The 16995-nt window shown below is 41.4% G+C and overlaps 1 protein-coding gene across 1 annotated transcript in view; it reads left to right on the plus strand.

Moving 5' to 3' along the window:
- The window catches only part of LOC133515256 (WD repeat-containing protein 7), a 159759-nt gene extending 144019 nt beyond the window's left edge, over positions 1 to 15740 (plus strand). The window contains exon 30 of the mRNA XM_061847621.1: positions 15654 to 15740. Within this exon, the coding sequence (XP_061703605.1) occupies positions 15654 to 15662 (9 nt within the window). The 3' untranslated portion in view covers positions 15663 to 15740. The remainder of the gene's footprint in view (positions 1 to 15653) is intronic.
- The last annotated feature ends 1255 nt before the right edge of the window (positions 15741 to 16995 follow it).

Here is a 16995-nt window from a genome sequence, read left to right on the forward strand (position 1 = left end):
CCCATACGCTCACCTGATAGGACACCGCCTATCGTGTTGAAATCTGATCCGACCCCTGCAGTTTGTGTACCAAATTATTTTGGAATGCATTATGCAGGACAGCGGCTGATGGACCGTGGCACTGGGGACATCCCGTTTAGGCCTTAAGGTTCACTATCCGACTGAGGCAAATATTAAGAGGATGACTTCATCTGAAACCCTGACAATGCCACATCAGCTGGATCCAACGTAGTGAAAATAAATGACAGTCATTTAATCTATTTTTAGCTATTGGAATATTAATACACAAGGCTTTTCAATTGTATGTGACTGGTGACTTATCTTTGATAGCAGTGATTTGACAAAATGTTTCTATTTTTACCATTTCACTAATTAATGTAGCATTGTGAGAGGATATACATACAAAAAAAAAATCTGAGCATTCATTGTAAAGAATCAGACCTTAAATATTTGCTAAAAAAATACTTGTTTGCATGTCCCAGTTCATGATTCCCTAGACCTTTTCCTCTTTCCTCTGGTTAAACAGATCTAATGACATCACAGCCCCACAAAATGGGAGCAAATCAAGCATTTCTCATTACCCTCCAGTTGAATATCTGAAACTGATCCAACCCCCGCTTTTGCCCATGTCAGCTTTCAAAGCACCCCACCCCATGTGGCATCATTTATTAATGATAAGAGGTCTGTCTGCGTCAGGCATTAGCCATGTTTGTGATAAACCATTAATGATGTATTTCATTTCTCAGTAGGAAACAGAGGAGCGTTGGGGGCCGTTAATATCCGTTAATGTTAAAAGGCGGCGGAAGGAGAAGAGGTTCCTCCCTGTGAGGTGATTAGACCCCTCCATTTAGTTAGAACACACGTACACAAACACGTGCGTACACACATGCACACACGCGCACACGCTGTGTCCTGTTGTCCAGTGTGCATCTCTGCAGTGGTGTGAAAGACCTGATCAATGGGTATTCACTTACTTATATTGAGGTACATGCTGTATTAAAAATAGCCTGCAGAATACATAGCCTCAAAATGTGAAAGCAAACACTGTACTTGTGTGTACATACTGTGTATATATATGGTATTTAATGATGTACATGCAGTATTTGACAACACACTATAATATCCAGGCTAGTTTTCATCATCCAATAACACTTCCCAATACAGTCACTTTTTTTTTTCTCCTCGTGCCTGCGTTCGCTGTCACTGGACACGCCGGTTTACTCCCACATCTCAAAAACAGGCAAGGTGGGTTAATTGAGGACCCTAAATGGCCCATGGGTGTGAATGTGATTGGGAATGGTTGTTTGTTTGTATGTGCACTGCAATTGGCTGGCGACCAGCTCAGGCCTCCTGCCTGATAAATGCTGGGATAGGCTCCAGTACACTTTTGAGTCTTATGAGGATTAGCGGCTCAGAAAATGGATGGCTCGATGGATGGATGTTAATTAGTGAAAACCAGTAAGTATGACATAGCCTTAAACATACTACAGTATTCCTACTGTTTCAAATTTGAAATGGACGTGTGTACACAGTCACAAAAGGATAATTCCAGAATTGGTGGCCATTTTAATCCCCCTGAACAAAATTCAGAAATATGTCCTTATTTTATCATTTCTAGTAGTTTTGAGACAAAGTGCAACCGGAGATGTAGTAAAATTGGTTCCCAAAAGTTATTCGAAGATGGTAAATACCTGTAGGGCACTTACTGAAATGGCTCCCCCTGCCCTGTATTCCTCCCTCTTGATGATAAACTTACAAATTGAATATAAAAGATTATATTATTTTTTTAATAATCATTTTGTGTAATTTTATGTCTTCTTTGTAATTGTAGAAACATTTAATTTGGGGAACATTTTTCCAATGGTAATAAATATGTATTTTTAGTTATGTAATGTGTGTCACGCAAATAAATGCAACCCTATTACGCATATCATACAAAAAAGACATACATTGGTGCCTTGAGATATGACTGACTCGATTTATAGATTTTTGACATACGAGTTGTCATCCGGCCAATTTTTTTTGCTTTCCCTTGCGAGCACAGACCTGAGAAATGAACTCAACTCACTCACAAGAATTACAATTTTGGCAAGTTGTGAGCAATTCTTCAAAAAGAAGATTCAAGCTGTTGATTGCCACCTCCAGTTCAATCAAACTAAACATAAAATAAAGACAATTCCATTTTATTTAAAACAACGAAATAGCTTAGCCTTTCAGTCTAGTTGCTCAAAGCTAACAGTAAATATCCCATTTTAAACTGGAATAATTTGAGGCTTAACTGGATGTAGGTATACATACCCATTAGTCATCTCTTGCCTGTAGCTGTCAGTGCTTCAGTTTCAGCGTAATAAGTCAAGTGCTAATTAGTGAACAAGTGAGATTACGCCCGAGTGAATTCCAGCAGCCACCTGTTTTTCAAACACGCCTGAAGGAAAAATCAATAGGTCATCATCTCTACATATTACAACATATAAGGAAGACAAGTGGAGTAGAGGGTGGGGGGGGGGATGAGGAAGCAAAGCCAAGAGGAATGCTGGGGAAGAAAAGACTGTATATGAGATAAGAGGATTTGACGATGACGATGATGATGCCATTGTTTATTTAATAAACTTCAGTTTTTCATTTATTTAATATGGACTACAAAAACATTGGACAAAGGCAATCCATTGTATTGACGCTAATTCTCAACACTTGTCCCTGAGAGGCATTTAGGAAGGTACATATGTCATAACCAGAACGCTAGGGTGGAACCAAATGCACGACTCGGTAGACAGGGAGGCAGTTAAAGGAAGATCTTTATTCGCTCCAAGGTCGTAAGCCGCAGATCCAGTCAGAGAGAGCAGCAGTATCAAGAGCGAGGACAGGCGGAGGTCAGTACACAGGAGTTCAGGATCAGGAATGAGGGAGTGCGTGAACGAGGCATGGATTGCAACGGTCTGGCTTTGCGCTGGGTCCTATATATACTGGGGTTAATTATCCCTGATGAGGCGCAGGTGTGCAGGGGACCTGTACCGACAGGGCTGGGACCGGCAGGACCATGACAGTACAGAGGGAGGGTAACCATGAACATGTGGAACAGAGCCATACCTGTTGAAGTGGAAGGCAGAGAATTGTGGGCATATTCCACCCATCCGAGGTGCTGGCTCCAAGTGCCGTGATCGTGTGATGCCAGACAGTGTAGACCAGTCTCCAGATCCTGATTTATTCTTTCCGTTTGGCCATTGGACTCCAGGTGATGGCCTGAAGTGAGGCTTACTTTTGTCCCGATGAGGCTGCAGAACTCCTTCCAGAATCGAGACACAAATTGCGGTCCTGTGTCCGACACTACATCCACTGGCAGGCCATGATAGCGGACGACTTTGTCTAGCAGTAGCTGCGCAGTCTGCTTGGCGGATGGAATCTTAGGAGCTGGTACAAAGTGGACCATCTTAGAAAACCGATCGATGACTGAGAGTACCACTGTGTTCCCCTGGGAGCAGGGTAGATGCGTAACGAAGTCAAGAGAAATGTGTGACCAGCAGCGAGAGGGAATTGGTAGCGGCCGTAGCTCACCCATAGGTTGCCGGCGAGCGGTCTTATTGGCCATACAGATCAGGCATTGAATAACTTCCTCACGTCCCTTCCCAGGTTTGGCCACCAAAACCGTTGTTCAACAACTGAGCGGGTCTTCACCATGCCGGCGTGACAGACGGTCTTGTTCGTGTGAGCCCAATCGATGACGTCTCCTTATAGCGAGGGTACCACGAACAGACAACTGGAAGGACATTCGGCTGGCCCCGGAGAGTTCCTTAAAGCCTCCTTTACCCGTGTCTTGATCTCCCAGGTGAAGCTGGACATGAAGCAGACCCACGGCCTCCGTTCGCTCCCCTTCATGGATCCGGTATAGTGCGTCCGGTTTGCCATTCTTTGAGCCCGGATAAAAGAACAGAGTGAACCGGAAGCGAGTGAAAACAAGTGCCCACCTGGCTTGGCGAGCATTCAATCTCTTGGCAGTCCTCAGGTACTCCAGGTTCTTATGGTCAATAAGGACCACAAATGGCACTTGTGATCCCTCCAGCCAGTGCCTCAATTCCTCCAGCGCCAATTTCACCGCCAATAATTCTCGATCACCCACGTCATAATTCCACTCTGCTGGAGTCCGTCTCTTAGACAAGAAGGCGCATGGGTGAAGTCTTCCATCCCTTGCACACCTCTGGAAGAGTACTGCTCCCATTCCCGAGTCCAATGCATCCACTTCCATCACAAACTGCCTCTCTGGATCAGGCATGATGAGGACTGGAACTGTGGTGAAACTCGACCTAAGTCTATCAAAGGCCTCCTGGCAGGTCAGATCCCAGTCAAATGAATTGCGGGGTGAAGTGAGGGCGTGCAAGGGGGCAGCGATGGAACTAAAGTTCCTGATGAACTTGGGGTAGAAGTTAGCGAGTCCGATTAATCTCTGTACCTCCCTGCGATTGGTGGGAGTGGGCCATTGGAGGACAGAGTTGACCTTACTGGGATTTTTGCGAATCTGTCCCTCGGCCAAGATGAATCCCAGGTATGTGACGGAAGGTCGGTGAAACTCTGACTTTTCCATCTTGACATATAGGTTATGTCCTAGTAGCTGCTGCAGCACCTCCCTGACGTGCTCGATGTGGGAAGCTTCGTCTGGAGAAAAGATCAGAATGTCGTCTAGGTAGACGAACACATTCTTGTTCAGTCTCTCCCGTACCACATCATTAATAAAATGCTGAAAAACCGCTGGCTAATTAGTCAGACCAAACGGCATCACCAGGTACTCATAGTGGCCTGTTGGTGTATTAAAGGCAGTCTTCCACTCGTCCCCTTCTCTGATGCGTACCAGATGGTACGCGTTTCATAAATCCAACTTGGTGATACATGGAAACTTATCTTCTCGGTGTGAGCATCCGGAAATGTCATCCTCAGAGATTGCGTACTGTGAGTTACTCTGCATAGGAATTTACCATTGGCCACGTATGCGTTGCGAAACCGTTGCATCTGAAAGGTCACAGCACTCAAGGCCTCGACTACCCATGGATTAATTAGGTTTGTGTCCGATCCCGAGTCAATAAAGACCGTAGCGGAATAAATATGACCCCCCGTGCTCAAGGTGACTTGAAGCACTGCTTGACACGATCCTGCCGCACTGTAATTGATGTGATCTTGAGAGCGGAGCGCTTGGGCCTGACCGGACAGTGGGCCATTAAGTGGCACAGGCATCCACAGTAGAAACATCGGCCCTCTCGCCGACGTCCCAGTCGTTCCTCTGCTGGACCATCGAGCCCCTCAACCTCTATCTGCTCTGTCGTGGTTATGGGCATCAGTAAAAGGGGAACGTGCCCTGCTCTCCTTCTTGTAGCGCATCCACTTGTCCCTGGATCGCTAGCCTCTGGTCGATCTTGAAAGATAGGGCGATGAGCGAATCCAGGGAGGTAGGCAAATCCACTGCAATGAGGTGACTGCGGATCTGCAGTGAAAGCCCGTGGAAAAAGGGGTCAAGAAGCGCATCCTCATTCCATCGACTTTCAGCTGCTCTGATGCGAAACTCGATAGCATAATCTGCCAAATGACGCTGCCCCTCTTGTAGCGTAATCAACGTTGCTGCTGCTTCCTGTTCCGGCGAGGCCTACTGGAAAACTTGCATCATGGCACATACGAAGGAGGTCCAGGAGTGGCACGTTTGGGAGTTACGACTCCACTCTGCTGTGGCCCACGCCTCTGCTCTTCCCGTCAGGTGGGATATGATGAAGGCAATTCGCGCTCCATCAGGAAGCCGGAAGCCTGTAGCACTGGGCGAGCAAGGGTTTGTTCCCCATGTCGCCGGAAAAGCGTTCAGGCCGGGAGAGAGTTGTGGCCCCGAACCGGTGAAACTCCGTGACTGGCAGAGTAGTCAGAGCGACCTGGAGTGAGGTAGGAACTGTGGCGGACGCCGTCGACACGGCGTTAGCGGTACTAGCCTGAGGTGCTAGCCATGGCTCTAATCGGGCACAGATCTCGAGAAGTCCCTGGGTGCTCACCTGAAGAGCAGTCGCCTGCTCGGCCAGGCGTCTGCCCTGGATCTGTAGAGAGTGGCGGATGGCTTTTGAGTCGGCTGGGTCCATGTCGTGGCCAGATCGTTCTGTCATAATCAGAACTCTAGGGTGGACCCAAATGCACGACTCGGTAGATAGGGAGGCAATCAAAGGAAGATCTTTATTTGTTCCAAGTTTGTAAGCCTGAGAGTAAGTCAGAGAGAGCAGCAGTATCAAGAGCGTCAAGCTTACGGGGTTGGTCGGAGGACAGGCCGGGGTCGGTACACAGGGGTTCAGTATCAGGAATGAGGAAGTGCGGGAAGGAGGCATGGATGGCAACGATCTGGCAAAGCCAGACCGTGCTCTGGGTCCTATATATATACTGGGGTTAATTATCCCTGATGAGACGCAGGGGACCTGAACCGCCAGGCCTGGGACCGGCAGGACCATGACAACATAAAATACAAGGTAAAATACAGGAAGATAGAAAGAATACACGAATACACATAAACTATATATTTGAAAACAGTGTCGTGCATCACAAGTGGTAGTATAAAAATTCAGTCATTATACTGATGTATTGTTTTTCAATTTCTACGATGCAACTGGATTCATCTGTGGTCAGTGAGTTAGCCTTCCAGACAAACAAAATCATTTAAATCATATTAAAAGGTAATCAATTGATAGTATTGATACTCGGAAATAATGCAGTAGTTTTAAGCATGGCAGGTTTTATGTGGAGGTGTGTGCATGTATATATTTAGAATAAATATAAGTATATATATTTCTAATGAAATCTAGTCATTCATTTTACTTTGTTTGATTTTTGACAGCTCTGTCAAAGTACTTTTTTGTTTTGCCTTTCTTCTTTCCTTCTATTTTATGATTCACATCTCCTCACTCCTTTCCATAGTGCCCCATGTGGTTAAAACAAACATTACAGAATGTGTGTCCATAGTCTATTACTTGAAACATAGATTGCAGTACACAATAAAACGCATAAATGTAGATCTGGGAAATCTTTACATTTTATGACCATACTTAGTTTGTATATGATTTCCTGAAAATAAATAAGAATCAAATACATTTCACCTGCACTATCCAGTAAGGAAATATTTATTTCAGTCACTCAGGGCTAAAAAGTTACTTAATCAATTTCCAGATACTGAGTCGTTTCAGATTATATCATTCTAAATGAATCAATATCATCCTTGAATCGAATCATCAACCACAAATTGGGATATGAATCGAATCATTGCTAAAATGAATCTTTACACTCTTAATGATAAACGGGTTCATCATGTGAGCAGCTCTGTCCACCCCTCACCATTTTTTTCTAGGTCCTGGCCAAAAATATTAGCATTAGATTCCAGCCTCAACTCTGAGTGAGACTTCCAGTGTCTGGGTCCAATAGAAACGAAACCGGACTCTCCAAAAGAAGTCTTGAATGTTGGCTGGGAGAATAAGGTAAAAACCTCAAACTTCTGGTGATCAGAGCTGAGAACAATGACACAGAATTATTTAGACATTAAAAGGTAAAAGTTACGCTTAATCTTCTAACTTAAATTTGCAAATGGTTCCAAGGTAAAATACTTTTTTTCCTTTGATTTCATAGTGGTGTCGTCTTACTGTTTTCTTGTCCATTATCTTGTCTATTCGTAAAGTGAGATAAGAATTCCTTGTATTATGTATGTAACCACGATGTGGTGCAAATGTGATGCAAGACATATGTGAAAACTATCGTTGCATATATAAACACAACATGCACAGACGTGTTTTTATTTTTTATTAATATATTTTGGGGGATAAAGTGGAAAAAGCCCATTGCCTTTACATAACCCCCAAATGAACACTGATTGGTCTACATTTTGTTGACCAATTACAATCTTTGTCGAGTTTAACAAGCTTCAAGGACTTCACATCTATCTGTTGATTATTTGGTGTATTAGAATATTGTAACAAGTTAACCCGAAAAGGAAATGAATGAATAGACCGACTGTAAAGAGAAAAAGGGAAACATAATGTGTACATCACACATTACATTACACATTGTAATTACAAAACAAAAGAATCAAAATAATCCCAGTGACATAAAAATATAGTCCAAGTGTGTTCAATTATTGCTTTGTTCATGAGCAAAAACAGATTCAACAGATTTTTTTCTTCTACAAAGTCCATGATGCATTAAATTCTGTAGATTTTGACATGCATGCCTCATTTCGGTAAAATTGCCCTTTCTCAGCTCAAATAATTTTGTTTTCCTGAAAACAAAATTATTTAAATATTATTTTAACTTAATTAATTTTCATTTTTTATTTAATTTCACTGTATTTATTTAAATATTTGGGAGTGTTGCGTCGCCATGTACAAAGACAATAATAGTAAAATTGCCCTTTCTCAGCTCAAATCATTTTGTTTTCATGAAAACAAATTATTTAAATATTATTTTAATTTATTTGATTTTAATTTATTTATTTAAATATTTGGGAGTGTTGCATCGCCATGTACAGAGATAATAGTAGTTAAGCCACCAAATGTTCTAAAAATAGATCAAACATGATCACTGTGTAATGAATGTAGGTTATGGCCGGAATACTATGTACTACTACTACTACTGCTACTGTAATACTACTTCTCATACCATATTAAACACTCAGCCTTCACAAGTACGCTACTCCTCACGTCAGACAGCAACAATATATTAGCATTGTACCATAAGCACCTGAGATCTAATAAAATGAGACATAAATATTTAGTTTCAGGCATAGTTGATACTGTGCTTCTCGTTTATCTAGTCAGTATCATAAAGATGTAACTTACCTCCACCATTTTTAATAGTGAATGATTCATGATGAAGCAACCAGTCCCCAGTGACAAAGTTGCATCCCAATCAGGTGACACAGTCAGCGGAGGACAGACAAGAAAGTGTCATTTATCATCTTTGCTGGCGTTAGCCCTTGTTCTCTAATCCAAAGCGATAGGAATAATCAGAAAGTAAACAAACGTGACTGGGATGGCTAATCTTGTTAACTGAAATGAAACAATGGTGTGTCACCGAGTCGCAGTCAATGATTAAATTACTCTACAGTGCCAACACTTATAGTGTGTAAACTAATATTTGCATAGATATTGATTGTGAAAGCGAAGGCCACTTCTTGTGAAATGGTTTACATATAGTCTTTTTTTCAAAAATGATTTCCAAATGAGTGCTGTGATACATATTTCATATATACTGTACAGTATTGTGCGCGCTTGAAAGATGCTACATACATATATAATATAATCTTTTTTTTTTAAACTTCTCTAATTTATCTATATATGTAATTTAAGATCTGTATGTATTCAGGTGTAGCTGGGATAAATTATATATACTAATACCAGTATATAACTTAAGGGATTGTGAGTGATATATTGGCTGATGAAGATGAAGCAATATGAGTCACATCTTCTCTGGTCCCCTGTTAGTGGCTCATTTCTCCCCAATATATTCCCATCTGCTATTTGGTGTCCATCACACCCTCTCCCTTGATCACATTTCATTTTCCCTTTCATCATCCCATAATCAACATCACAGATTTTCATTTTCAGAGATGAACTCTGGGATCTCATATGTCTGACTGTCCTTGTTTATTCCATCTGATGAGTTGTGAGGTTAGCACGCTGCAAAAAATGACTTACAGTACATGGAGCCACAGCTCTTACACAGATTCTGTGGCATTTCCTACAAAAAGAAAAAGAAAACAGTGAAAGGTTGCCTATATGAATATATATACTATATTGGTAACCTGAGTAGCTAGACAAATGTCCTATGATTATTGACACAATATAAACCCAATTCCAAGGATGTTTTATTAAAGATAAATAAAAACAGAATACAATGCATGTGTTACAACAGCGTGGCTGTGTAGTAAAAGACTGCAAGTACTAGACCGGCCTGCCTGCAATTGAAAATGTGTGGTGTATTATGAAGTGCAAAATATGACAATGGAGACCCCAGACTGTTGAACAGGTGAAGCTGGACATTTAGCAAGAATGGGAAAGAATTCCATCCACAAAGCTTCAAATATTATTGTCCCCACTTCCCAAACATTTTTCGAATATTGTTAAAAGAAAAACTGATGTAACACAGTTTTAAACATGCCTCTGTCCCATGTTTTTATAACATGTTGCAGCCATAAAATCCTAAATTAATGTTTATCTGCATTAAAAAAAAATCAGTTTGAACATTAAATATCTTGTCTTTGTAGTGTATTCAATTCAAATATAGGTTCAACATGTGTTGAACATTTAACACAGCGTCCCAACTTTATTGGGATTGGGTTTTTATATCATCATATATATTTTTCCCCACTTTTCCGTACACATTAAAAACAGAGTGATCAAAAACAACCCAAAATAGGTTATCTGGGTAAGCCAATGCGTTCCTTAAATTGGACCGGCCCAACAAGTGGTTATTTTGGACCACCATGTCTGGTTTTACCCTGCGTTGTTGGGTTGGGGCTGTCAACCCCAAGTTGGGTGGAGCACGATCCTGCCGTTAGGTCAAACTCATTGTCAAATATGAAACAAAAAGTTGTCTATCACATAATAATAACATAAATTATAATTCCCACTGTTTTTGGGCCTCACTTTGATGTTGCCCCATTATGCATAACCGGCCCAAGCTGTTTCTTCTGGAAAAATATTTTCTAGTTACCATTATGGACATCCAACGATGCTTCCATCAATCTAAACCGCTTGCCAATCAGCAAACGTTAAGAGTAATATTTTGCATTGTGTGAATAAATATCTGGATGGAGTTACATGAATTGTGAGACTCACGTCACATTTTACAGTGTTCATCTTCTGTGGGTGAAAGTCATCTAAACAGATTAGATGAATGGCAGTTCTTATCAGGCCAGATCAATAGTGTTTAGAGACAGACTGTTCAGTGAAACACCCGACTTCTGACATCTTGGAGCCTCAGGAGTAATGAAGGAGACAGGCAAAGGAGGCTACCTTTTTTTTTTAATGTCATACAATTTACAAAAAACAAGAATGAGGTGAATAGTTGTCCTACATTTCTTTTTCTGTTATTGTTGATGATAATTATGTTTTATTTAACAGATTAGAATGTTTTAGAATAATTTACCTTAAAAATATTCAAAATTAATCCATCAGAACCTGGAAACTGTAAATACTGCTGAAACTTGGATGATTGCCTGCTTGTGGAATAATAACTTCAAAAGGGAAAGACTGAGATCCAAACCTCCGTCAAAAGGGTTTGTGGACGGCAACTTCTCTTATTTGTGTATAAAATAAAACCCTTGTTGGGTTGCCTTTGAGTCATTTAGCAAAACCTGATGGCAAGTGTGCTATCAACTATCCATTTCACCAAGATAAGAGCATCTCTCATTAATCTGTACAACAGAAAAGTCAATAAATTAGCCATTCCCTCAATGATGTGATGTAATCAGTCTGAATTTCCACCAAGTCTATTTTTAAGCCATTTTATCTTTTTAAGTAAATTATGGCTGTCATTCCATCTTCTTTTGAAGCAATTTACCTCAATTCATATAGACCGACAGTTTACACATTAAAGCTATGGTGGTAAAGAAGAAATACATACAGTATGATGTCATCACGAAAAGGTCAATTATCCCAAATTTCCAGAATGTTTTTGTTTTACTCTTTTGTTTGCTTCAATGCAAATTGATGAATCCCTTTAGTATAATAGTTTTAGTATTCCACCTGTTTTATTATTATTATTATTCGTATTTATTATTCCATCCATCCATTTTCTGAGCCTTCAATTAATGTGTGTTTTTGGGATGTGGGAGGAAAGGGGAGTGCCCAAAGAAAGTCCATGCAGGCATGGGGAGAAAATGTAAACTCTACACAAGCAGGGCCGAGATTTGAACCCCAGTCCTCAGAACATCGTGCTGCTTGGTGGAATCCTGAATGAGCAAATTTGTGTTGTATTCTGACCTGGGTAGTACATGTCTGAGTCAGACGTGTTCTCTGTCCCAGGCTGCCGACACGTTATTTGAAATAACTTTATTGGGCATTAGATATTTACAGTACTACTTCAATGAACAACCCCCCCCTCCCTGCCCCTATATAAAATTAAAATATGAAAATTAAACAATCTTTTGGATTTATATATACTGTGCACAATGATGAATGTCAATGTCATTGACCAGATCGTCAAATTGTGGCATTAAAGCCGATCATCATTTTGCTAATTATTGGCCAATACTGATTAGCCTGATAAAATTGGTGTAAAGTCTACTATGAACCACATAAATGTCTTTTTACTAAAACATTCCACTGCGGTAATAACTTGAATGTGCAAATCTCACATGTATAAGTACAGTGAAGAAAATAAGTATTTGAACACCCTGCCATATTGCAAGTTCTCCCACTTGGAAATCATGGAGGGGTCTGAAATTTTCATTTTAGGTGCATTTCCACACACTGTGAGAGAGATAATCTAAAAAGAAAAATCCAGAAATTGTAATGTATGATTTTTTTTTAACGATTTATTTGTGTGATACAGCTGCAAATAAATCTTTGAACACCTGTCTATCAGGTAGAATTCTGACCCGCAAAGACCTGTTAGTCAGCCTTTAAAAGTCCACCTCCACTCCATGTATTATCCTGAATCAGATGCACCTCTGTGAGGTCGTTAGCTGCAGAAAGACACCTGTCCACGCCAAGACCAAACAACTGTCCAAAGACACCAGAGACAAAATTGTACAATTTCACACGGCTGGAAAGGGGTACGGAGAAATTGCCAAGCAGCTTGGTAAAAAAAAGGTCCACTGTTGTAGCAATCGTTAGAAAATGAAGAAGTTTAACATGGCGCTCAATCTCAATCGGAGTGGAGCCCTATGCAAAATATCACCTCATGGGGTCTCAATGATCCTGAGAAAGGTGAGGAATCAGCACAGGACTACACGACAGGACTTGGTCAATGACCTGAAAAGAGCTGAAATCATGCATGGCACGGAAGGTTCCCCTGCTTAAACCATCACATGTCAAGGCCCGTCTTAAGTTTGCCAATGACCATTTGGATGATGCAGAGGAGTCATGGGAGAAAGATTTGTGGTCAAATGAGACCAAAATGAAACTTTTTAGTCATAATTCCACTAACTGTGTTTGGAGGAAGACAAATGATAAGTTCCATCCCAAGAACACCATCTCTACTGTGAAGCATGGGGGTGGTACCATCATGCTTTGGGGTGTTTTTCTGCTCATGGGAGACAAGACGACTGCACTGTATTAAGGAGAGGATGACCGCCGCCATGTATTGTGACAACAACCGCTTTCCCACAGTCAGAGCATTGAAGATGGGTCGTGGCTGGGTCTTTCAACATGACAATGACCCGAAGCACACAGCCAGGAAAACCAAGAAGTGGCTCCATAAGAAGGCCAATTGAAACTCCATGTTTCTCAGCAAAGCCTGTCTGATCTAGAGAAGATTTATGTGGAGGAGTGGGCCAAAATCCCTCCTGCAATGTGTTCAAACCTGATGAATAACTACAGGAAACGTTTGACCTCTGTAACTAGAAACAAAGGCCACCGTACCAAATATTAACATTGGTTTTCTCAGGTGTTCAAATACTTATTTGCAGCTGTATCGCACGAATAAATCATTCAAAAAAAATCATACATTGTGATTTCTGGATTTTTCTTTTTTGATTATCTCTCTCCCATTGGACGTGCACCTAGGGTGAAAATTTCAGACGCCTCCATGATTTCTAAGTGGGAGAACTTGCAATATGGCAGGGTGTTCAAATAGTTATTTTCTTCGCTATATAATCTTAAAGGAATGCTCTTAATTTCTGGGAAGTCCATCACTAACAATGTAGTGTAACAATCCAAATTTGGGCATCCATTTTCTGGATTAATAACTATTTATGTGACCCCGAGCAAGGGGAAGGCTGCAGGCCTGGACTACATCAACCCAAGGGTCCCATAATCCTGTTTAAAATCCCAGCTGTCAGATATCCTTTATCCAATCTATAACAAGGGTCTGATGCAGCAGTGGCCCCTTGTTGGGAAAATATGCTTTAGCAACGGATGCAGTCACATCGTGGCCCAGTATTCCGGTTTGAAAGAAAAGATACAGGCTTCTATTTTCGTAAATGGGGTAGATCCAGCATGCCGGGCAGTGCAACTGTATGGCAGAGGTGTTGGTAAACACGTAGACCAGTGCAAGCTGGCGGATCTCTGGGTCTGTGGGCTCCAGAACTCTTGAACTGTTTACACCTGAATTCACTCACGCCAAAACAAAGTGCTTCTTGTTATTCCCTTTTGATGTGGCGTAACTGACAGTTTCAACAGAATCGTTTTACCAGAACCAAACCTGACATAGGGGATCAGACCTGAAAATTACCTGCAGGTATGATGGCAACATTATGGTGAAAATGTGATACATTTTTGTATTGTACAATAAACGTTTGACAAACTTGTTGACTTTATCAACATTGGAACTCCACGGTGCCTTTCAGAGCACGATGTCAACTAGCAGTCGCTCATTACGTGTTTTGGCTTGAGGGCAAGCCACGACCCCTTGTGCTGAATAAAATAAGTTCATCACCTTCAAATTACTTTCATATTGCATTCTCTTTCCAAATGTGCAGCTCTGCTCTGTGAGAAAACCTGCAGGAAAGGAAAAAGAAGGATTTTAAACAATTTATTGGCATAGAGTATCAAAGTGAAGGGAGAGTGAGGAACTATTCCACAAAGATGTCTGATTATTTATTTACAGCACAAATTCTGACCAATACAGAACTTGCTGCTGTGTTGGGCCCAAACGAGGACGAGTTGTGTAAACCTTCCCCGAGTGTCGCAGTGGCACACACACTGAGGAAAAGGATTTTTTTTTTCTGACCATCACGAGACGCCTTAAGGGCCTACACCCTATCCCACAGTCATGCTTCTGTGTTTTGTTCTTTGTCGTACGAGTGTTTATCATTGGTCAATGTAGATTGTTGAAAAGTAATTCCTACATTTGTGAGTTAAAGTAAAGTACTGTATTGGAAAACACCCATCAGTGTCTTAACGAGATGAAATTTGACTATCATATGAGTAACCAACTTCAAAAAAATCTGAAGTCGTCCAACCCCACTGCACCAGATCTTACTCTTTACAAGGGAAACTGAGGATCATTGTATCTCACATTGTTTTTTGTGTTTTATGTCAAACCCAAAGGTTTTCAGTATATAGTAGAAATAAACGAATTGGCCTCACCTCTCCAATACTTTTGGAATGGAGTGTATTTCAATTGAGCTTTTCCTGCTTTTGCCAAATTCCCCAGTAATGAATGAGTCTTCCTTTGTGTGCACGCGTGTGTGATTGATGCTGCATTGCTGTGGTCATGCACCTGCTCAAATTGATTGGCCAGTGCGACTCCAATCAGTGGGCTGTGACCAGCCCTTTATCCTCATCCCTTTATGCTCCCTTGCCCCTCCCTTCCCCACTCTCATCATTGCCTCCTTTTCTACCTTCAATTTCTCACTTCATGTTTCTGACCACATCCCCCAATCCTCCCCTTCCTCTTTGGCTCTAGCCTCTGCACAACTTAACGGTCAGCTGGGTTGCTTAGTAACAGTTACCCTCTTTCTCACTGTTGCTCTTTCTCTTACCTTTTCACAGGTATTCTGACGGGGAGCATGGCGGTCCAACAGTTACAAGTCTGCCTCACAGTTCTGAAGGATGCGTGGCGTTTGCAAGTCCATCCCTGCGCTTGTAATTTTGCACCCTCTCACATTCCGAAAACATGCACTGTTTATAGATGTGAAACAATCACCTCGACAACCTCTTGTTTTTTTTTTTAGACCACATTACAATTTTAATTAATGGTCAAGTGTAATCCCTATAAACATTGTAAAATAGATATTGAAATGAAAACTACATATAACATTATTCACTTCAATGTCTATACGATAAAATAAATGAGCGGAGAGTGTGTCATCCATGCGCAAAGTTGCGGAAGTGTCATTCGACATCCAAGTGTTTGCCATATTGGCTGCATCTACTGTCCGTGACACCACCCCGGACATTCGCCATTGAAAACACGCTGTGGCCCCTACTATGGGGCATGCCCCTTCAGACACGGAAGCTCTTTTCGAAGAAGAGAACGTCTCACAATCAAGTGAAGTGTCCGGGTCAATATTAGCCCATTGTTTCGAGTCATATTTAGATGATATATGATAACTTTTAACTAACAACAGACTCCCAGGCAGTATGTATGAGCCAACTTGGGCAAAGGCGTGCTCGTCTGCGAGGCACTGCTTTGGTGGCGGCTCATGGGACACAGAAGGTCGGCCCAAGCTGTGACCGGCGGACACGGCGCCGACGTCCAATGCGCACATCGACACACGACACAAGTCAATATAGTTATCGTGACAGGCCCATGTAGTGTATATACTGCAGATATACTGTGTTGCTAATTTTTTGTCCTCTTCTTTATTTCTAATTATTTCCACCTTCAAGACATTTGCCTTTCTCAGATGAGTAGAATTATCTGTGTTCTAGTTGTTTTTTCCATTTGAAATTGCACTGAAAGCCACACAACTGTTGCTGGAAGAGTGGAAGATGCAAGAGATGACAGACATTAGGCCTTAAAGGATCTTAATCCGTGTGTCTGTTTGACAGGATTTACAAAGCCTGAAGTCGTGTGCACGTGTGTGTGAGCTCAATCCAGCATTAAAACCAACAGAAAGGTCACTGATGAAATGTCAGCCGCCGTGACAGCCTGTCTCGCTGATGTTTTTATGCCAGTTGTCGTCCTCCTACCTTCTTTTTGTGCTTGCGAAATATCACAGTAAGAGTAAGAGAAAACTAAGTCAAGAATCACAACAGAGAAAAGAGAGTTTTACTTCTTGCTTCTGTGTGTTGCTTTATCAAAATGTCCAAAGGTATATTAAAAACTGGATCCACTTAATGTTACTAGAGTCTTTCTGGTTTAACTAGGAATTTTTTTTTATCAGTGCCT

The sequence above is a fragment of the Syngnathoides biaculeatus genome, chromosome 17, assembly GCF_019802595.1.
Source record: "Syngnathoides biaculeatus isolate LvHL_M chromosome 17, ASM1980259v1, whole genome shotgun sequence".
Lineage (NCBI taxonomy): Eukaryota > Metazoa > Chordata > Actinopteri > Syngnathiformes > Syngnathidae > Syngnathoides > Syngnathoides biaculeatus.